Raw genomic sequence first — 24,185 nt, forward strand, 5'->3', positions numbered from 1 at the left:
GAATGTGACATGTCAGACACACGGCCTGAGTTTCCAAGGTCTTCCGTATATTAGGACAGCGTATTCAAGGAGGAAGCATTCAGAGAGTCCGCATGGCCATTGGACACCGGCCTCTGGTGTGAAGGGGCATTGATGGAGCACAGTCGGAGAGATGGAAGTCTTGTTGTTTTTGTCTTCCGAGTTCATCTTGGCTGTCTCTCCTCCGCCCCGTGAGCAGCATAACGTGTTGGTACCATGTGTGTGCTGGGGCTCAGAGCACCCTGGCCGTCACACGGAGAAATGAGGTGCTACATTTTCCACTTACCAGCCAGCCCTCACCTTAGAATCAGTTAACACCGGCCACTGCGTTTCAAACACAGGGTTCCAAAGATTCAGCATCACCGGTGGAGAGAGATGGCAGGGGCGCTGCTTGCAGCTTTCTCGGTGACGTTTCGGGGGCAGCCTGAGAGACTCCGTAACCAGATGGGTGAGGTGGCCAGTGATGCCACAAAGTACCATCAGAGGAAAAGGGACCGGTTCCCGGGAGTTAAAAATAATTTAATGGTGAGTCGCCAGGATCCAGAGGACCCTGCTCATGTTTATTCATGCCCTGGAAAATGCAATCACTGCCCATGAAGCGGTATGTTCTGGTTTTACTCTAAATCCAGTTTCCTAAAATCTATTTAAGGGCTTAGGTGAACTCAACTAGGATCTAATAAGGCCAGGTAATTGCACAGCACAGAGGCCGGGACAATTCGCAGGAGATGGTGTCAGAGATAAACTGCAGCAGGAGGCGGGCACGGACAATAATTTAAACTAATTGTGCACTTGGATGTGAATTAACTTCTCTGGAAGAGAAATGGAGGTCTCGTTCTGCACCACTTGCTGAAAAATGTCTGCAGCATTCAGAGTGCCTTCCAAAAACACACATGGCCAATACTTTGGGTACAGTCAGGAGGAAATTCACCGAATTTCCTAAAAATTGTGTGAGGGTGATACACAAGGGAGAAGCCTCTGCATCTTCCCACCTTCTTCGCTTTGCTGACACCTGGGTGGGGTGGGGGTGGGGGCACTGGGAGTTGGAGAGAGAGCGTAGACAGCGGCGGTTTGGAAGGAAAGGGTTAGTAGATGTGGGGAATAGGTTATGTGTAAATATGAAGTAGGGAGTGACCCAGACCCTTGCAATGTTAACGTAACGGAGTGTCTAGCCTCGGAGCACAGACTGATACCGAGGAAGACATGGTTATGAATCAGCCAGATTGGCCGGCCTTTGTTTTTATTATCTTAACACACTGAGAACGAACGGTGTTAAGCTACATGTAGGCCTGTGGTTCATCCTGGCATTTGAAGGGCTCTGTTTTTAGGTTTTGTGAGTGCTGCAAAACTGGGACTGCACACAGGTCACACATCTCCCCGTAAAAGAAATGTTGACAGTTGAATTATCGGCTCTTACAAACAAAGAGGCTGGGTCCCTCAGGAGCGCAGCAGGGCCGCACCTGCGGGGTAACCCATAGCAAACGCACCTTGCGCTTTTGGGAGGTTTCTCGGTTTATCTGTCACACTGAGGAGAGCGTGGCTGTTTCCATACGAGGCTGAGGTGCTTCTGCTCTTCCCAGAATTGCATGCATAGGGTTGAAAAGACAAGAATTGGAAAAGTAACTTGATAGCATTGATTGCCCGTTAATGTCTGTTTGGGAAAGGTTTCTCAGCCTATTGTTTTCCTTTGTGTTTTGGGAGGGGCTGAGAAAGGCAGCTTTTAACATAGTTATGTGAGTATCTTCCTGAAATCTGACCTTTGCTTTCTATTTTTTCCCTTATATAGGATGATTATTTCAGGAACTGGAATCCCAGCAAGCCCTTCGACCAAGGTAAAGGATGCACTGTTTCTTGTTGTCTATTTCATGGAACGCTGTCTCGTTTTCCTTGCATGCCCAGCTGTGTCACTTCGCTGACTTTGGGAACTGAATTGATTGGGGTGATAGAAACTGTTTCTATCCAATTTGTTGTTTGTTTGAAATTGCCTAAGACAGACTGAAAAAAAGATTGTAATGGAATTAACCCAAATAATCATTGGTTGCTTTTGTTAAAAAAAAAAAAAATGGTAAAATGGGTATCAGACTAATGGTACGTTTTTGGTCTGAACCCAGGGATTTCGTTCATGGGAGAGACTGTGCCTGAGACGCTGCTAATTCACAGGAGTCATAAAAATGAAACCTTTTTAGAAACAGATTAATCCTGAGAAGCTTTCAATGGCACTAGTATTTTTATTTGTTAAAAAGCGTCATCATAGTTTCTGAATAGAAGCCTGTGTCTGAGTTGGCTCACCGACCATTTGGGGTTAAGCCTGGTCCTCAGAAGGCTCTCCCACTCACACCAGAGAGGCAATCTCCTGATGGCATTGTAACCACCCCGAGTCCTCCTGGGGGTTAAGACATAATGAGGACCACCATGAATCACCTACCTGTTCCTGTCCTCCACGCGTGGCTGCTGCTGGCACAGACCCTGCTTGCTGAAAATGGTGGTAGGTTATTCTTTAAGTACATACATACTGTTGAAGCTGAAACTTGGAAGATGAGTTTCAATGTTGTAGTTTGAGTATTTGATATCATCATGATTGTCAAGGTGACACAATTAAAGGAAGGCATTGGCATGTAATAGGGTAGAAGGTGCTGCCTTCACTTTTGTCATTTTGATCTTTCTTCTTCTTTTTCTTCTTCCTCTCTCTTTCTCTCTCTTTCTTGGCTCTGGTTTTCTTATAAGTAAAATTGTTATTAAAATGTCTGTATATGTATTTTAGCTTGTGAGTTCACGAAGATAGGGCCACATTTTATTTATTCATATATTCATATATATATATGTGTATATATATATATATATATGTGTGTGTGTATGTATATATATATATATATATATATATATATATATATATGTACATACACACACACACACACACACACACACACACACACACACATACACGTGGCCCGGTGTGTGAAATTTGTGCACATTAAAGGGGAATTAGAGGAAATAATTTTTAAAAAATATATTTTATTGATTTTACACAGAGAGGAATTGAGAGGGATACAGAGTTAGAACTGTCAATGAGAGAGAAACATCAACCAGCTGCCTCTTGCACATCCCCCACTAGGGATGTGCCTGCAACAAAGGTACGTGCCCTTGACCGGAATCGAACCCGGGACCTTTCAGTCCGCAGACCGACGCTCTGTCCACTGAGCCAAACTGGTTTCGGCTAGAGGAAATATTTGCCCTTTCTTTATAATAGAAGTGTCTGGCCAGCTCCGCGCGCCCTCCCCCCCCCCCCAACTGGGCAACACCATGACCCAGCCGGCCCCACCCTGTCAAGCCCTACCTGGCGGGGGACACAGCCTCATATCCTGGCATCTGGGTTTGGGGACGTGGTCTCAGGTCCTCCTGTGCCAGTGTCATGGCATCGTGGTGTGATGACATTTGCATATTAGCCTTTTCTTATTAAGATATTAGAGGCCTGGCACACGACATTCATGCACTGGGGAGAGGGGTCCCTCAGCCTGGCCTGCACTCTCTTGCAGTCCAGAACCCTTTGCTCCTTATCACCTACCCCTCACTGCTCCTTACCACTCGGCTTGCTGCTTCTTAGCACTGCCATGGTGGCGGGAAAGACTCCTGCCACCACCTCTGCACTTGTCAGTAGTGAGCCCAACTTCTGGCTTAGTGGCACTCCCCCTGTGGAGTGCACTGACCAGCAGGGGGCTGCTCCTGCATTTAGCATATGCCCCCTGGTGGTCAGTGTGCATCATAGCGACTGGTTATTCTGGTCATTCCACTGTAACGGTCATTTAGGCTTTTATTATATAGATATACACATTTATTCATTCTTAAACATTGATTGAAGTATTACTGGGCACATAAACACCACGCCCGGATAGGCTGTTGTTAATGGCTGGGATGTAGGTGGGTGTGGGGGAGCATTGGGTCATTAGGTGAGGGATTGTGTGTGTGTGTGTGTGTAGGGAGGGGGTACCAAGGAAGGCTTACTTTGGAGGAGCTGTCTGGGCTTATCCATATCTTAGTAACCTCCAATGGCCTCACTCCTTTCACTTTGAGTAATGACTGAAACATCACAGTAAATCACATTAGAGCACTTGAAAGTATTTGTAATTTAGTTTAGAAATTTTCCATTAAAAATGGCCAAAATTTCTAAACAGGCCCCTTTGAAAGGATGTACCTTCCGTTTGGTATCACACTCAGATGCAGAGCGAGCAGATGACCACGCCCCTCTGTCAACATCCCTGCCAGGACTGTGCTTCTGCACCTCCCTCCGTGGACAGCACACGCAGTGCGCTGGTCCTTTCCAGCCCAGGACCAGAAATGTGTTCTTGTCCTGGAAGGATGAGTATTGCCTAAGTCACTGCCAGATTTACCCTTCCCAAGGCTGCAGACAAATACAAATACTTTGCCCAGGGAACATATTCTTACTGCTCCTGATACACATCGGAAAAGTAATATGTGAAAATGGGTCTCACTTGCCCCTTGGGGATAGAAATGATCCCTTCCCTTGACTTGGGGGTGAACACATAAACTGAGCACCAGAAAGAACATGGTATTTCAATCTGTTTAACAGCATCAAAAAATAAAAATAATATAAATAAACAAAACCAAAGAATGATGGCAACTATTTCCGGCTGAGCCCTGCCCGCTGCTCCAGCTTTTTCAGCTTCGTGGGCCTGAGAGCCAGATCTGCTTCTATAAATCCTCCTGGAAAACCTCATGACTTTATGGGGAATAATTGAGGACTTCAGCCAAGAAGCCCCACTTTGGACCTCAGGTATAGCTGTGTTGGCTATTTATACACAGAGCCGTGGGGAGAGGAGGCGGATCTGAGAATAGCCTTTGCTTAAAATATCAGCCCCAGCGGTTGTCATCAATTACATTGCACGCTGCTCAATAAAAATGGGAGGTTACTAGATCAGCGCTGACACCCCTTGCTGAAATATAAACCACAGGCATGGGAGATGCGGAGCATTTCATCTTCCGGAAAACAGGAGAATGGCTGAACTCCGTGCCCCTCCTAAGCTGAAAAAGAACCAAACGTGGTTAAGGTGGCTTCGGGGTTGGGGAGAACTTCCAGTTTGTAGAAGGGGAGCTTGTTGGAAAGCGTTTTAGAGGATAAATGTGGGCAGGGATGGTAGTGGAAGGGGTCTTACGACGGAGTGACTGAGGAGTAGGCTTGAAATGAAAGGGAAGGAAAGGGGAAGGGAGACTGCGTGGGGAATTCTGGTGGAGCGTAGTCAGAAAGGTGGGGTTGAGGCAGGTTGTGATGAGCGTACCAGTCATGAAGTCTGCACTTTGTTTTACTGGCACTGGGGAGCCACAGCATGTTTGTGAGCAGAGGAGTGACATGATGAGGTCAATATTTTGGAGGACTTGGTCTGATGACTCAACCGGTGTGAATAGGGACTCAAGACATGCCTGCTAAGTGATGTCCCTCCTACAGGACTCTGAGGAAACTTCTCCACTGCATCATTCAATACCTCGAAATATGGTTTATTCCATGGTGGTCCGACTTACCACTCAGTGCTCAGATTGTCCTGTGAAATGCCCGTGAAGCTCCTGATTGCCTGAGGTGTTGGTATGAATAGTCAGGGCACTCGTAATGGTATTCAAGAGGATTTGACTGGCTGGTGGAATATGCAGATGATGTGTCATGTAATTGTACACTTGAAACCCCTATAATTTTGTAAATCAGTGTCACCCCGGTACGTTTAATAGAAAAGAAATGGTTACCTGGACTTGCGTTCTCTGCTTCAGGATGTTTACTGAACTCAGAACAGCAGGGCTTCATAGAATGAGCACTTGTCCTGTCATTGACTCCAAGGCAGTCAGCAGAAAAGTACCTCCGCTGCCAGGCTCCGTCCAGAGGCTGAGAGTGTCTTTAAGTTATTATCTTTACGCAGATCATCACTGCTCCTGCCAGTGGCCGGCAATAACCATCGGCTCAGGCTTCTCGAAGATGAATGCTCTCTGAGATTTGGGGAGAGTCGGATAGCCGTTTTGATTGTAATGATTTCATGCAGAATCTCACAGAAGGGACAGACAGGAGTCGGGAAATGAAGGAGGCAATTAACTCAGGTGAGGACTTTGCTTTGTGAGATCCACAGCGACAGAAGCCTGCAGCACGAGTGGGGCCGGCTGCACAGTCTGAGGGGGCGGTGGCCGGTGCAGTGGAAGTGGGTGTTGCGCAAACACAAGGCTTTTGCTCCTTGAAAGAGGCTTTTTCTTAACCTCCCCACGCAAACACCTCCCCCCCCACCCCCCCAATCTGTCAAATAAGTGTGGGACATACTCCGCTCTGTTCCTCCCTTGGAGATTCACAGCGCGCCATTAGCAATTCAAAAGCCCTAACAAGTCTTTTAGTAAAAAAGCCCATTTAACTTGCCATTTTCCACATTTGCCTTTGACCACATGTTTTTATTTTTTCACTGCACACATCTCAGGCACCCAGAGAAGTCAGTGTATTCTGTGGGGTACACTCTTGTAAGTGCAGGAGGGGGTTTGGGGCTGTACAGCCAGATTCTCCAAGTTGAGAAGTTGACTGTGCCACTTACTAGCTGTGTGATTCTAGGCAAGTTGCTTAACTTCTCTGGTTCTAAACCTTCCCATCTGGAAATGGCGACAACAAAAGCATTACAAGGGTTAAAATGAGTCAGTATGTCTGGCATATAGGACATGCTCTCGGTAAGTGCTGTTTTAGCAAGTAATTGGTCTTTATACCTGTCCCATCCCCCCCCCCCCCCCCGCCCCCTTCCTACTGCCAGCTGCCCCTCCTTGGTGCTTCCCTCCCTTCCCACTCAGGGTTTTCCTTTCTTCCTTTATTCCCTCTGGGCCTTCAGGGTTGTCATGCTCTGAAACTCTCAGGGCTAACTTGGAGCTGGCTGTTTTATATTGGTATACCCCAGTTCCTCATTATAGGGGTTCAAGAGGTGCAGGCTCATTCATTGATTCCACCATGTTACCAAATGCTCAATATGTAAGCCCACTGTGAGCCATTCCAGGTTATTGATCATGTCATCTGTCTAAGGTCTCACACAGGCTTCATGCGTGTAAGTGCAATGATCCCCCTACCCAAGACCCCCATGGATGCCTAAAACTTAGGATCATACCAACCTTATATATACTATGTTATTCCCTATACATATAAGCCTATGATAAAGTTTAATTTATAAATACAGCACAGTAAGATATTAATAACAGTAACTAATAATAAGTAGAACAATTATATACTGTAATAAAAGTTATGTGAGTGTCCTCTCTCTCTCACTCTCTGATAACTGATCTCATAACTGACACCACTAGTGGGCAGGTAGTGTGCACAGCATGGATACGCTGATAAAGGGATGATTCATGTCCTGGGAAGGACGGAGTGGGGTGACTCAATATTTCACCACTCTACTCAGAACAGCATGCAATTTAAAGCTTATGAACTGTTTATTTCTGGCATTTTCTATTTAGTATTTTCAGATTTAGATTGACCGTGGGTAACTGAAACCATGGGAAACTAAACCACTGATAAGGGGGTACTGCTGTACTGGGGGCAATGGGGCAGGAGCAAGAACTAGTGGGGAAGCCAAGTGGGGCCGGTCTGGTAAATGCATAAAGGGCTGCATCATGTCCTGTTCTGCTTCCCCTGGCCTCTCTAGGAGCTCCCAGGGCCTCCGGAAGCAAGAAGCAAAAGTTGCTCTGGGTTCCACGCTTTGGGTGGGATGATAGGGAGTCGTGACAGGTAGTAAAATTCTCCTTGTAATTACGGGGCTCTGCGGCCTTCTATTCCTGTGTTTAAGAGGTTCTTCCAGCACGAACAGATCCATTGTAAAGACATGTTTATTACCTTTCCCCCAACGCACAAACTGTAGTGTTAGTTTTATAAAGAAGGAAAAAGAAAATCCTCCCTGCTATTCCACCTGCTAGAACAACAGCCCCTGAATTAATTATATTGTATTGGTGGAGTCCTAATGAAACAGCCTTGGTTTGAGGAAATTCTCAATGGGGAAACACTGTCAGTTGGATTTGAAAGCCAATCAATAACGCTGCTTAAATTTTTTTCATTTGAGACTGTTGAGTGGATTAGAGCATTTTCACAATAGCAAGATGGCTGCTTGGAGAAACTTGCCGGAATCACTTGTGTCCCCATCGCTCGTATGTCTGAGGTGGAGTTTTCTTTGTTAAGGTCTTCAGCTGTGCTAGGGAGCAGTTCATTGCTGGAGGCCTAGGCCTAGCAAATGTTTGCTCTGCCCTTGTGACCATGCATGCTGAGCTGCAGTGTGATACATTGGAAAGGCTCTGGGCTTTGCAGTCTCAAAGATGGGGTTCAGTTCCAATCTCTTCCCTTTCTTTTTTTCTTTAATATATTTTATTGATTTTTCACAGAAAGGAAGAGAGAGGGATAGAGAGTTAGAAACATCAATGAGAGAGAGTCATCGATCAGCTGCCTCTTGCACACCCCACACTGGGGATGTGCCTGCAACCAAGGTACATGCCCTTGACCGGAATCGAACCCGGGACCTTTCAGTCCGCAGGCCGAAGCTCTATCCACTGAACCAAACCGGTCGGGCTCAAGCTCTTCCCTTTCATAGCTGTGTGTACTAAGGCAAATGTTTAACTTCTCTGCGCCTCAGTTTCCTTATCTGTAAAATAGAAATGTTGGCATTTATTTCACCTATGACATGGGTGTAAAGCCTGATCCAATCTTACTGTAATGAACATGATAAAGTCAGTAAGCTTTGTTTTTGTTTTTAACCCTCACCCAAGGATATTTTTTTCATTGATTTTTAGAGAGCGTGGGAGGGAGGAAATGGGGGGAGAGGAGGAAGAAAGAGAGAGAGAGACAAGGATGTGAGAGAGATACATTGATTGGTTGCCTCCCTCACGTGCCCTGACTGAAGCTAGGGTTCAAACCTACAATCCAGGTGCGTGTCCTTGATCAGAATAGAACCTGAGACCCTTTGGTATGTGGGCTGATGCTCTAACCACAATGCAACACAGCCAGGGCAAAGGCAGCAAAGCTTTGGTCAAAGATGGAGGACTAATGCTTTGTTTTGGATTTTCAGATTTGAAAGGATCTTAGAGGAAGTTTCTGTAGTGACCACTTACCCCTCCCTGTGTGAGCTGATTGATCAGTGAGTTGTTCACTCAAGTGCTTATGACCTAGTAGGTGCTGAATTGGTTACATGAAGAATCCAGGAGGGGGAATGTGGCAAAGGCTTTCCTAAGGATACTCACTGTCTATGTAGCTGAGAGAGAGATAAAGAGAGACAGAGATAGAGAGGGTGTGTGTGAGGTACCGCACAAAACCTTGTAGACTAGGGTTCAGGTGAGGGACGTCAGTCTTTCCTGGGTAAGGGTGAGGAAAAGGTTCTTAGAGGAAGTTGATCTGGGAGCCTTTCAAAGGATAGGTAGATGCTTGGGCAGTCAAGCCAATTTAGAGCTTCAGTGCCATGCATTTGAAATTTAACCTAGTCCTCTTAGTGGCTTCTATTATCTTTGGCAAGAATGGCCCAGGGGTAAATGGCCCTCATGCCTTGTTTTATCTTGCCAGAGCCGAAGATGCAGGCATGTCTCCAAATGCAGCGCGATTTCTCAGTGTCGCTTATGGAGAAAGAAGTGTTAGCGCCTCACATGCAGATGCTGGACTAAAGGGGACGAATGGGGAAGGACATGGAACCCTTGTCTTCACACAGAAGGCCCTGGGGGCTTGGAGGGCCAGATTAGGCTGGTCCCTGCTCATGAGGAGAGCCCAGTTCTGACATGAGCACTGTTGTCCAGCTCCAAGGCTAGAGCCACATCCATGGATCCCTTACCACAGCCCCAAAGGGCATGTTTGTCCAACTTCCTATCATCTACAGCTGTGTTGTTGGGGAAATCTGAGTGCGTGCAGGATTAAATGTGGTTTTGTTAGCACATCAAATGACGCCCTAGATGTTTCATCATGCTATCTCACCCCAAAGAAAAGACTCTGCAACTGTCAGATAAAGAGGGATTGTTGTATGTTTGGAGAGTGTGTGGTTAGCGTTCGCATCTGGTCAACACTGAGCAGTTTTGCCCAGGAGGAGAAAGAAGCGGGACCATCTCTGCCTCCATGAACATTAGGGCTGAACATCAGACCACCAGGCGGGGGCACAGTCAGAAATGATAATGCCAGCTGTTGGCGTAGTCATGGTATCAGAGTTATTTATTTTTAATAGACTATTCTCAGTAACTGCTGTATCTGTTATTCACATTTTTCTTCTTTGCTCAGCATGTTTCCATTTTTCTTAGAACCATGCTTTCCTATATGAGTTTGATTCCTTTAATAAACAAAATAGAAAATTGTCTGGGTGGTAATTAAGAGAACAAAGAATTGGAGTTATCTCTTAGCTATTGTATTTGACTGCTCCTTTGAGAGTTTGGTATAATGTTGTAATTGTTCGCAAATAGCTTGCACATACTCTGTTTCCTCCACTTTATGTATTCCTGGCCTCTCCACGTGGCTGGTCCAACTCATCCTTGAAGTCTCAGTTTGCATGTCACTTACTCAAGGAAACCATCTCCTAGACTAGACTAGACTAGTTTGGCCTAATAGTCTCTCCTAATAGTCTGTGCTTTTCATTGCCACACAGTTGAAGTTTAATCATTTTAAGACTTATTTACTGTTTGTTTCCCTGGCCAGGCTGTACTTCTGTATTTCCAAGGCCTAGTGTAGAATCAGACACAAAGTACTGAGTTAATATGTGTTGAAAAGTCATAATCACCATTTACCATGCACCTACTGTATGTCAGTACTGCCTATTCCTCTTTTAAAAACTGTGTATGTATGCACACATAATCTTTGTTAATACTGACAACATCTCTATAAAGAAAACTCGGTCACTCCCATTTTACAACTGGGAAACTGGGTTCAATGTTAAGTATGAGAATGTTCACCAGCTTTTAAATGTTCAGGATATTCATACCTAGTCATCTGGAAAAATATCTTAAAGACAAAGAGGCTAAAAGATGAGAACATTTTCTCCTTGCATGGACAAAGTTGACTAAGGTTTGCTTCAGGGAGCAGGAGGTGGGGAAAAATGATGAGGAATGAGAGCTTTATTTTAAAAAATAATAATTTTTTATTGTTGAAAGTATTACATATATCCCCCTTTTCCCCCATTGACCTCCTCTAGGCCCCCACCTCCCACCCCTCCAGGCCTTCACCGCCCCATTGTCTGTGTTCATGGGACATGCATATATGCATACAAGATCCTTGGTTGATTAACTCCCACCCACCCACCCTACCCTGCCTTCCCTCTGAGTTTCCACACTCTGTTCCATGATTCCATGTCTCTGGATCCACTCTGTTCATCAGCTTATTTTGTTACTAGATTCTACATATGAGTGACATCTTCAAGGATACTTGAGTTTCTCTGACTAACTTATTTCTCTTAGCGTGATATCTTCAGGTTCCTCCATGCTGTCTCAAAGGGTAAGAAATTATTCTATTTTACTGCTGCAGAATATTCCATGGTATAAATATACCACAGCTTTTTTCATCTACTACTCATGGTTACTTGGGCTGTTTTCAGATCTTAGCTATTGTAAGCTGTGTGAGAGCTTTACTTTTCCAATGAATCAGTAGTGTACAGGTCAGTGGTTCTCAACGTGTGGCCCCAGAATAGCTGCATGGCATCACTTGAGAACAGTTCAGAAATGCAAATTCTCCAGCCTCACCTCAGACCTACCAAATGGGAAACTTCCGGTGTGGGATCTAGCAACCTGCGTCACCCCAAAACAGCCCACTGGGGGATTCTAATACACGCTCTAGTTTGAGAACCTTTGGTGGAAAGGAAAGAAGATGGAACTTTGCTTTCTCAGGTTGCCATTCCATTAGTTGGGACCTGTAATATGTCACCTGATGTCTCTGGGCTTCAGTTTCATTGTCTATGATGGGGATAGTGACACCTAACCTGCAGAGTTGTTGGAAGAATCAGTAGTAAGTTAACGTAGGTGAGTGTGATTTGTATAGCATTGACCAAATAATCAAGTTGGGTTTGCTCTGATCCTCTTGGGCTGGTAAATATCACCATCATTCTTAGGATGGTACTTTGGTTCTTCTTTCCCTATAGAATAATACAGCCTATTCCTTACTGTTGAGGCCATTCCATGCATCTCCCTGAAGACCTCTCAGCTTCCCAAGGCTCTGTACATGGCAGCGAGAAGCCCGTGTTGGCCAGAGAAGGGGGAGGATTGTGGCTAAGGGAACAGCCTGGAAGGCTGTGCTGTGAAACTGACCAAGCGTCCATGCAAAAGACCTGGAAGGCTGTTTTAAGAGAGCAGGCAGTCATTACCGGTGACAGGGGACCACAACCTGAGTGTGGAGACTTATCAGTAAAGATAATGATCATTGTGATTATAACTAAAAAATTTGGTGACTAACATGTGATGAGCTCAGTCATCTTTTATATAATTTCAGATCGAATTAATTGGTCCAAGTCCATGCCCTGCCCGGACCATTGCAACGACTCCTAGCTATCATCCTGCTTTCAACCTTGTCTCTCTTCAGTCTATTTTCAACACACCTGCCAGAGGGAGCCTGTTAAAATAAAAGTCAGAGGAGAGTATTTCTCTGTCTAAAACCATCCATTGTTCTCTTATCTCTGAATCAAAGTCAAGGTCCTCAGAATATCCTGGGAGGCTTGACAGCATCTTTCCCACTTACCTTCTGCCCACATTTCCTGCCACTTTTCTGGTCACTGACTCTACTCTTTGGACATTCATGCCTCCTCATACCTCAGGTCCTAGCTCTTCCTGGCCCTACTGCACAAAATATATTCTACAGAGATGTATAAGGCCTTTTCTTTTTCCTCTTTTAGGATTTTACTGAAATTAATATTCTAAATTGAAGTAGGAAGTTATTTGTTTGGATATACTAATATTTTGGGTGTTATTTTTTTAAATGAATATTTAATGGATGTAGCCCTAAGCAAATGTGGCTTATTTTTATCCTAATGACATCTGCAAAATAGCCACCATTTGCTCATTGAGTAAATGGACATAGTCTAGCCAGGGCTGGCTGCTCGTCTAGAGGAGGCTTCCGCAGCCTCAGCTGCTGACATTGGTTGGGTGACTGTGGAGGTGTCTTCTTCTTTCTCTCCTATCTCCTAATTTGCCTTTCTGTAGTGGTCACCTATTTTGGAGGTTATTAATATCGCAAACACATTTCTGTTCAGTGCCTTGTGTGTTGTACCTGGTTGTGTTATATTTTGTGCCTTTAAATCAATGCAGGAGAGAGAGAACTATATAAGCAGACACCCTGAAAAGAGAAACCATGGAGAGACAAAGAAACAGCCCGCATATGAAAGAAAAGCAGGCACCACCAGAAAAGGAAGTAAACGAAGTCAGTACAGTTGGCCCGAGTGCTGGGAACAGTTCACTCAGCCAGAGCTGAGGAGAGGACAGTTCACCACAGTTCACTTGGCCAGAACACAAGCAGAAGACAGTTGTTCACTTGGCCCAAAAACTGGGAAAAGTTCACTTAATCAGAGCATGAGGTGAAGACAGTTAACTCAGCCAATGTGCTAGGAACAGTTCTTTAGGCCACAGCATGAGGAGAGGACAGTTCACTCAGCCAGAGTGCTGGGAACAGTTCACTTAGCCACAGCATGAGGAGAGGACAGTTCACCACAGTTCACTTGGCCAGAACACAAGGGGGATACAGTTCACTCAGCCAGAGCACTGGGAACAGTTCACTCAGCCAAAATGTGAGGGTAGGACAGTTCACCACAGTTCACATGGCCAGAGCACGAGGAGAGGGCAGTTCACCACAGTTCTCATGGCCAGAGTGCTGGAAACAGTTCACTCGGCCAGAGCACAAGGCGAAGACAGTTCAATTGGCCAGAGTGCTGGGAACAGTTCACTGGGCCAGAGAACGAGGAGAGGAGAGTTCACCATAGTTCACTGGACCAGAGCCCAAGAGGAAAACAGTTCATCACATTTCACCCGGCCAGAGCATGAGGGAAAGACAGTTCACTCTGCTAGAGCACAAGGGCCACAGTTCATCTGTCCAGAGCATGAAGAGAAGACAGTTCACTGGGCCAGACTGTGAGGAGGAAAGTTTACCACAGTTCACCTGGCCAGAACATGAAGGGAAGACAGTTCACCACAGTTCACTTGGCCAGAGTATGAGGGATGACAGTTTACCTGGCCTGTGAATGAGAGTGAATGAGAGAGCAAGGGGTTTTGGGTGGCTGGGTGAAAAAAAAAATAAAGGGATTAAGAAGAAAAAATTAGTAGTTGCAAAATATTCATGGATATGAAAATTATAGCAAGGGGAATAGAGTCACTAGTAATGTATGTATGGTACCAGCTGGTTACTGGATATATCATGGGGAACACTTTGTAAAGTATATGATTGTCTGACCTATATTGTATACCTGAAACAGAGAGAAAATAATATTGAACATAAATGATAATCTATAATAATAAAAGTGTAATATGCTAATTAGATCAGACAGCTAAACGACCTTCTGGATGTTATTTCGGGCATCCTTCCAGATGAAACCGCTGTGGCAGGAGTGGAGGCAGAGGCAGTTATGGGCAATCAAGCAGGCAGGCGAGCTGTTAGAGGTGATCAGGCAGGCAGGCAGGCAGGCAGAGTGGATAGTGGTGATCAGGCTGTCAGGCAGAGGTGATTAGGAGCAATCAGGCAGGCAGACAGGGTGGTTTGGGGTGACCAGGCAGGCAGGTGAGTGGTTAGGGGCTATCAGGCAGGCAGGAAGAGTGGTTAGGGATGATTAGGCAGGAAGGCAGGCAAGTGGTTAGGGCCAGCTGTCCAGGATTGTGAGAGGGATGTCTGACTGCCGGCTTTGGCCTGATCCCATGTGGGATAGGGCCTAAACTGGTAGTCGATATCCCCTGAGGGGTCTCAGATTGTGAGAGGGTGCAGGCCAGGCTGAGCTGCCGCCCCACCCCCTCCCACACACACACACCATGCATTAATTTTGTGAACTGGGCCTCTAGTCTACACTAATAAAAGAGTAAGATGCAAATTGTCTGTACCTTTGAGACATCCACCAGCTAATCAGGAGTGAGTATGCAAATTAACCCAACAAAGATTGTGGGTTAATTTGCATGTCCAGGCATCTAGTGGTCAGGGGTGGGGCGGAATGCAGGTGTTGTGGGAAGTGTGGGAAGGCAGAATGGTGGCTCCAGGCTGGAGCAGAAGGGCGACTCCAGGCTGGAGTGAAGATGGTGCCAGCAGCCAGGGGAAGGAAGGCACATTCTTGCATGAACCTTCATGCATTGGGCCTCTAGTTTAATAAATAAAAGAATATAAAGAAAAAATTTAAAACAGGAAGATATATTATTTTATGTATCATGTAAAAAATACCTCTACCTAATCAAATTGTTGTGCTATAGGTTATTTTTTAAAAAACCTGATTTCATTGTTAAAATGTGAAAAACAATATAAACAATAGCAAATTCTGAGTGCTGTTCACATATTATTACAGTCAATTTTCATAATTCATCTATACAATTGGGACTACTAATGAATGCATCTATTTTATAGTTAAGGAAACTGAGGCTCACTTAAGTTGGTTGTATAGGGCAGGGTCAGCAAGTGTGTTTTATAAAGTCAGTATTATGGTCTTTTTCAGTACAACTCATTCTGCCTTGTAGTATGAAAGCAAATGACGATATGAAATTAATAGGTGTGGTTGTGTAAGGGCAGTGGGCAGTGTAAGGGCAGCATGAGTGATGTAGGGACAGTGTAAGGACAGCTTGCCCCAGTACCAGCAGTGACAGGATGCTTGCTTATCTATAATCAGTCTAGCCCTTGCTTCCTACACTGTGCAGACCTACATACTGGAACAATAAGTCTGCAGAGATTTTGAACCGAAACCAAGTCCCTAGGTGCTGGCAGCTGGTGTCAGCTAGGGGACTATTATAATGTACTTTTCAGCAAAGTAGCTTTTAGAAAAACCCCTACATAGACCCAGAAGCAAGAAACAGAATCTGGGGATATATATATATATATATATATATATATATATATATATATATATACACACACACACACACACACACACACACACACACACTGGGTTCAGCAGAATAGATTTTGCTCAGCTTTTACTAATCTCCTGAGCTAGCAGTGCTGCTTTTGGAATAAAGGTGAATTTCTGCATCACCAGTGCTTGGTGTTCTGTTTTCCTGTCTTTGGTTACTTTACCATAGCAGTTGTATTCTAATAAAACTTTATTTATGATCACTGACATTTGAATTTCACAAAATGTTCATGTGTTGTGAAATACTAGTTTCAAGTTGTCAGCCATTTAAGTATGTAAAAATTATTGTTAGCTTGTAGGTCATACGAAAACTGGTTCATACTGGACTTAGATTTCGCCTCTGAGCCATAGGCCTTAGCCCTGGTTTAGAATCATCTAGAGCCAGAGTTTTAATCCAGGTATGTTTCCACAAACAGCTTTTAGTCTCCACCATATTGTGCTGTGTAGAATAAGAAGAGATAATTGATTGTTAACTGATTTTAAACACAAACAACACCCCCCCCCAACCGCAACTCCCCCAGGCCACAAAAAACAACCTTGTACTAAAAGTACTATGTGCCTTAATTATGAAGTTTATCAAATTTTTCAAGGAAGGTATAATTTTAATTTTCTCTGAACTTGCTTCTTCTTAGCTCAGTGTTAATTATAACTTGAGTAGGCATTTTGGCTTTTGAACTGACAGCTTGAAAATGTAGTTTTAAAAAGTAAAACCAACATGCACATGGTGTAAAGAATTGACTTCAAAAGTGTATAAAATCAAAAGTGAAGTCTTTTGGTTTCCTTGTTCCTTTTTATTCCATAATTCTTCCCACAGATTACCGCTGTTAGCAGCTTTTTGGGCCTCCTCCTGACGTGGACTGTGTGATTACAACAGTGCGTTTATCCTGGTCCATTTTTCTCTGCATACTTGGTTTTTCAGTATTATCAATTCATCTGTCAATACATTATTTTTGGTGGATGCATAGTATTCTATTGTGTATGTACTCCTGAAGTGTTGCTATTTATTTATTTAACCATGTTTCCATTTTTGGATTTGAGTATTTCCAGGTTTTTTAGTTATTGCTCAAGGTAGTTCATTGAATAGTGATGTGAGTCTATCATACTTCTTCTGTATTTATACATCATAGAGATGAAGTCACTGCATCAAAGGAAACGTGCGTTTTTGGTGCATTAATGTTTTTCTTTCATAAAATTTCAAACAAATTATGTGCTGGAGCCAAGAATATCCACAGGGAACAGCATTACTAGAGGGAAAATGGATCCCATCTGCTCCCTGTAATTTTCCATTTATTTGTTGTTTTTTGTTTGGTGAGGGAATAGGTCATGTTTCATCTTCAAAAGAGTTGGTAGAGAATTTATACATTGTGACAGTGAGGTTTGGGGTACCAGGTCTTCTTTGATTTCCATTTAAAGAACAGTCATCTTTTCCTTAAAAACATAAGAAATGTGCTTGAGGCCTGACCAGGATTCTGTAATGGGAAGCAATAGTGATTTGTAGTTAATCTCCATGAATTTTTTCTTGGAATCTAAGGGAGGATACTTAATAACATATACGTTAATTGATGCCAGTAATTTTGAGTATTGACTCTGTCTCAGCTTCTGTTCTAAGCCTTTTATATGAATTATCTTTTTGAATGTGCAGTGACCTTAGAAAGCTGGAACTATTCTCATCCCTATATTTAGATGAAGAAACTGAGGTGCAGAGAGGCCCAGAATCACATGGTAAGGCTAGACTTTGAACCCAGCACTGACTGCAAAACTCCCATCTTTCTTTTTAAAAATACAGTTTTGTTGATTTTAGAGAGGAAGGGAGAAAGAAAAACATCATTGATGGAGAGAATCATTGATTGACTGCCATCGGCACGTCCCCCACTGGGGATCAAGTCTGCAACCCAAGCATATGCCCTGACTGGGAATTGAACTGTGACCTCCTGATTCATAGGTCGACACTCAACCACTGAACCATGCTTGCTGGGCCAAATTTCCCATTCTTGATCACCAGGTACACTGTTTTCTATCACTAGTCATCTAAAATGATTATTTGTATCCTGTACTTCATCATAGAGGCCGGTCAGTCAGTCGTTATTAGGGAGCCCATGGAAGTAGATGTTGCTTCTGCCTCCTTTTTCATAGCTGATGATGGAAAAAGGCTTTTCTGCTAGACTGAACGCATAGGACAGCCAACCTGCTGTAGCTGGCCAATCTCCTGGAGTCCCTCCCCCAGCCCAGCTGGCCCCGATCGACCCTGATCGGGACTGGGCGAGACGGCCCCTATCAGTCCCTGGTCAGGCCAAGGGATCCCACTGGTACACAAATTCATGCATTGAGCCTCTAGTATAAGGATAAACCTCAATCACCATATATGAGATGCTGTGCAGGGGCCGCCCCCAAAGGCGGAGTTGTTTCCTGCTGTTCCCAGCAGGGTCTGGTACTTCCCGAAATCTCTCTAGATGTGTCTGTTGTGTGGCTAGTTGCGTCGAGCTCTACTATGGTCTGAAGCCCAACTGGTTATGTTGGTTCTGGTCCACTTGGGCCAGAGAGGAAGGGAGAGAGAAAAACATCATTGATGAGAGAGAATCATTGATTGACTGCCTTCTGCACGTCCCCCACTGGGGATCAAGTCTGCAACCAAGTGATTAACGTATATGTTATTAAGGATACTTAATAACATATACGTTAATTGATGCCAGTAATTTTGAGTATTGACTCTGTCTCAGCTTCTGTTCTAAGCCTTTTATATGAATTATCTTTTTGAATGTGCAGTGACCTTAGAAAGCTGGAACTATTCTCATCCCTATATTTAGATGAAGAAACTGAGGTGCAGAGAGGCCCAGAATCACATGGTAAGGGGTTGCCTGCTGTGTTCTTGAGGTGGGGAAGACCAGCCTTCTCTCCAAAACCACACAGCTTAGTGACTGTCTGACTTATTGCCAAGAGCCTCCCCAGAAAAAGAAAAAGCGGACCCTCAAAGTCACCAGTGGGTGTAGCCAGCGTACCCTTCTTCAGGACTGGGCAGGCAGAGTGGCCTCACTAGCAGTTGGGGACATGCACCCCGCAGGGTGGTGCTGTAACAATAGGGGTGCCGGCCCCTGGAAGGTGGGTCTTCCAGGGGGACTGAATCCCCAGGGATTTTCACCACCAGGTGCCATACGGGCTTCTCTTCCTGTCTCTTTTGCTCTGGGGTTGGGGATCCCTGTGTGGGGTTAGGAAGGAGGTTTCTGGAGGGAGGGAGGTTTGCGCTATCCCTCTGGCTTCTCAGCCACCGCACAGGGGTGTGGGGGACAGCCCTTTCCACTTCTCGGCTGTTTTTGCCAGTCTCTCTGTGGTGTCTTCCGGAAACCCTTGATTATAATATTTCAGCTCAGCTAGCCTTCAGTTGGTTATTCAGGTTGATTGCTCTATAGCTTAAACTGTAAGTCCAGTTTGGGGCCTGGGACAGGTGAGTACCTTCCACCTCGTCCACAGCCATCCTGGACTCTCTAAGTTATCTTTTACTTAAATTCTTTGAGGATTATTTTGATTTGCTCAGAATTTATAAAATCATACCTTTAACATTACTATCCTTTTTTTTTACCAGTCATTTTATTTTATTAGATGCAGGTAAACTTCGACGGTATGGGTAAGCTGTAAAATTTGTGATTAAAAAATAATTTGTTGCCGAAACCGGTTTGGCTCAGTGGATAGAGCGTCAGCCTGCGGACTGAAAGGTTCCAGGTTCGATTCCAGTCAAGGGCATATACCTTGGTTGCAGGCACATCCCCAAGTAGGAGGTGTGCAAGAGGCAGCTGATTGATGTTTCTCTCTCATCGATGTTTCTAACTCTCTATCCTTCTCTCTTCCTTTCTGTAAAAAGTCTCTCTCTCTCTATATATATATATATAAAATAATAATAATTTGTCAAAGGTCTTTGCTTGAAAGAATGTGACTCCTCCATTTGGTAGAAGGTTGATCCTTAATTCCCGTGCCGGAGGGCACCAGGTCAGGGTGACAGGCACTGGTACGTAGCCTCTGGTGGGGACAGACCTGCCCAGGTGTTACAGTCATAAATGTAGGCCCAGCGGCACCAATTCCTTTCTTCTGGGTGTGAGTGCCTCCCCCTGAGGATGGGACAAAACCTTGATGACCAGGGTCAGGTGAAACTCTGTCTTCTGGCAGGACACTGCTAAATTAAGACCCACTGCTCAGTTGGTTGGAGTGTTGTCTGATATACCAGGGGGTGGCAGGTTCGATTTCCGGACAGCATACATATTTAGGTTGCAATTCAATCCCCTGGTCGGGCATGTGTAGAAGGCAACCGATCTTGATGTTTCTCTCTCACAGGATGTGTTGTGTGTGTGTGTGTTTTCTTCTTTCTCTCTCTCTAAAAATAATTTTAGCCCTGTGAGCATGGCTCAGTGGTTGAGCATCAACCTATGAACAAGGAGGCCTTGGATTGGATTTTTGGTCCAGGGCACATGCCCAGGTCTCAGGCTCAATCTTCAGTGTGGGGCATGCAGGAGGCAGACAGTCAATGATTCTCTCTCATCATTGATGTCTCTCTCTCTCTCTCTCTCACTCTTCCTCTCTGAAGTCAATAAAAATATATTTTAAAAATCAGCTTTAAAAAGTTTAAAACAAACAAACAAAGAATCACTCACTTTACTTTTTTGTCATTTTAAACTTAAGACTGCTCACCCTATTTTTGGTAGTTTTTTTCAGAAGTCCATTTATCCATTTGGTGCAATGCTTTGGGAAGACACCTAGACATCAGGTCTAATTTATGCTTATTTTTAAAAATTCCTTACAAGTTTTTAATACTTCTTTTATGTGTTTTTCCTGTTTACATCCTTTATTTGATAAATCCCATAGTGGATGCTACAGGCTCGCAGTTACCTGAAGAACAGTGTGTTTCCTGGGGCTCCCTCTCTCCTGTCCCAGCCTAAGTCTGAATTTTGTAGATGTTGAATTTGGTGTTCATTTTCTATGTTTACCTGTGTGACTAGCAAGTCTCTTGAGTTCCCTTGCTTTGTGCTTTTGCATACCTGTATTGAAAGCAATAAGGTATATAGTCTCTTTATAACCACGATGTTATTTTTTTTTACACCTTACTTTATTACACATGAAATGAAACCATCTCTGACTTTTTTTATACTCACTGAATTTTTATTAGAGTTATATCTGTCATCAATAATGACATAAGCTGCAACACCCTTCTCTGGAATATTTCCCGAGATTGCTGCCACTGTTTGGAAAGAGGGCTGTTGCCACTTATTAGAATTGGTTTCATCTCCATTGCTTTCATCTCCTTAGATAATCCTTTAATCCCCATTCGTTCGTTGCCCACAGATTCTGACTCTCCTTGCCAGTGCCGTCGCTACAGCCCACAGAACTGTGTGGTGGGTGAGGCTGGCCTGTCAATGTATCAGTTTTGAGTCATTACAGAATCATTAGTTCTGGTGGCTGCAGTGATGAGGTCTCGTACCTGGGGCCATCTGTGTTCATTCAGAGTAAAGGACTTAGCAGCTACGTATGCAACCAGAAAATTGAATCAGCAGCACCATCAGTGCATTAAATCATGGCATTTCCTGCAGAATTTCTGTAAAAAATGTAATAGTCAATTTGGCCAGAACCATTTCTTATCCAGTTTATTTTAGGGTCTTTTGGCAACAGTGGGAAATAGGCTGTTTTCTCCATGAATAAGGTTTCCATTATCAGAGACTTTAAACCGCTTTGTTCCGATTGGTACCCACATCTGAATATGGCAATCCATGTTTAGATACCGATATTTTTTTGTTTGTTCCAATTTTGGAAAATCTCCTTCTTGATGATGTCTTTGGTCTTAGAAAAATGAGATTGAGAAACACAAAAAAATACATTAAAAATATGACACACTAGCCTGCCTTTGACACTTGGGTGAGTTTCACTGTAATTTTGAGAGATGTAAAATCACTCCCAATTATGTGGTATCCTAAGATCTCCACATGCTTCCCTCAGCAGCTAGCTCTTATGAAAATGGAAACATGGCTCAGGAAGCATCAAAGGAGACCTCTGGTTTGTAAGTGGGATAAGGCACCTTCCAGGGCATGCTTGGATGGATAACCGTTTTTAAAAGACCATCCCACCCAGAAAATAAATAAAAGATCATCCCACAAAAGATGATCGATTTCTCATTTTGTTTTTTTTAAACTTTTAAAAAATTTAAGTATAGTTTTCATATAATTATATTGGTTATATTAGTTTCATGTGTACAATATAGTGATCAGGAGACACACAAAACAAAAAGATCTGAAATTACATCAAAAGCATAAGGAGTGGAGGGGGAATAAAAATGTCATGTTTTCAGAATGTGATTGAACTTTAGTGACTGACAGCATAGAATGGATGCTGTAGATATGATGAATATATATGAACCTCATGATTAACCATAAACTAAAACTATACGAACATTTGATTTTTAAATAGAGTTTTTAAGCAGGGGTTACATTTGAATGGTTCAGAAATAAAATTAAGCAGGGAAGAATACACTAAAAAAACTCCTTGTGCCCAGTTTTGTCACTGTTATTAGGTTCTTCTGTGTCCTTTCAGAGATAATTTAAGCATATATTAGTTTATATGTGTGTGTGTGTATTCTTTCATTTTTAAAAAACAAAAGATAGAATATTGTAAGCAATATTCTGTACCCAGCTTTTTACAAATATCAATATATCTTGGCAATCATCACATATTTGTGCATGGAGATTAGTGTTGTCTTTTTCTTTCCCTCCATCCCTTTTTCTCTCCCACTCTTCCTCTTTCCCCCTCTTCTTCCTCCTTCTCCTTCTTCTTGTTTTCTTTCTCCTCTTCTTATTTCTCCTCTACTTCCTCTTCCTCTTCTCTTTCTCCCCTTTTCCTTCCCCCTCCTTTATGGTGTTCCAATATATGTACCATAATTTACTTCACTATCTCCTATTGATGGGCATTTGAGTAGTTTTCAGTATATTACTGTCATAAGCAGTGCTGCAATGAAGAACCCCTGTTTCTATGTCTTTTCACACATCATAGCAACTTCCTCAGTATGCTAAATTCCCAGAAGATAAATTCCTGGATATATGATATGTGGGTTGACAATTGCCAAATTGCTCCTTCCCTCCAGTAAGTCTTTGAGTAAGTATTTGAGAATGACTGTTTTCAAACATCCTTGGCAATTTTTATGGCTATTCAGATCCTTTGCCCATTTTTCTGGTAGGTTCTTGGTCTTTCACTTGTTCATTACTAGGAACTTTTTAGGTATTAGAGAGATTAGCCCTTTGCTTATAATTTTCATACATAAAAGAAAATTCCACTGGTGGTAGTTGCCTTTTGACTTTGCTTATGGTATAATGTCATATCAAAGTTTCATTTCTGTGTGTTTATATTTGTTGGCCGTGACTTTTATGGCTTCTGGGTTTTTAGGCATGACTCAAAAGGCCTTTTTCCACTCCAGGGTAAATAAGGAATTTTCCCATGTTTTTCTCCCATCATTTATTTTTACACATTTGGAATTTATTTTGACAAATGCTATATAATATAGAACCAAGTTTTTTTCTTCAGGCATTGTCCAATTGTACTTACATTATGAGTTTGATATATATTCCTCTCTTACCCCCACCCACTGTTATGAGATGCCAATATTACTGAATACTGAAATCTCTCTTGAATTTGTATTGATTTTTGAACTTTTTTGGGGGTCTTATTTGTTTGTCTTTATAGTCACATTCCAGCACCAGTACTTCACTATTTTAATAATTAAGGTTTTATAATATACTAGAGGCCCGATGCATGAAATTTGTGCAAGAGTAGGCCTTTCTTCCCCTATCTGCTGGCACTGGCTTCCTTCTGGCACCTGGGACCCGGGCTTCCTTCTGGCACCTGAGATCCAGGCTTCCCTCCAGCCACTGGCAGACACCTGGTGTCATCTGGAAGGTCGTCTGGAAGGATATTCAGAAGGAAGTCCAGTCTAGTTAGCATATTAGGCTTTTATTAGTATAGATTATATTCCCTGGTGGGGCTGTCTTTTCTTGTTAATTTTCTTTTTCAGGGTTATTTCCCTTCTCTTGATAGCATTATGTATTTATTTTTTCTAATATATTTAAGGATAATCATATATAATTCACAATCTAAAAGCAATGTTTT

At 43.4% G+C, this 24,185-nt stretch overlaps 1 protein-coding gene across 2 annotated transcripts in view; it reads left to right on the forward strand.

Moving 5' to 3' along the window:
* Positions 1–24,185, forward strand: part of SPOCK1 (SPARC (osteonectin), cwcv and kazal like domains proteoglycan 1) — a 425,520-nt gene that overhangs the window by 199,658 nt on the left and 201,677 nt on the right. For both annotated transcript variants that reach the window (XM_084884564.1, XM_084884565.1), the window contains one exon: positions 1,802–1,847. In XM_084884564.1, coding sequence (XP_084740690.1) covers positions 1,802–1,847 — 46 coding nt within the window. The remainder of the gene's footprint in view (positions 1–1,801; positions 1,848–24,185) is intronic.

Source organism: Pipistrellus hanaki (genome assembly GCF_964339955.1).
Source record: "Pipistrellus hanaki genome assembly, chromosome: 5".
In the NCBI taxonomy this organism is placed as follows: domain Eukaryota; kingdom Metazoa; phylum Chordata; class Mammalia; order Chiroptera; family Vespertilionidae; genus Pipistrellus; species Pipistrellus hanaki.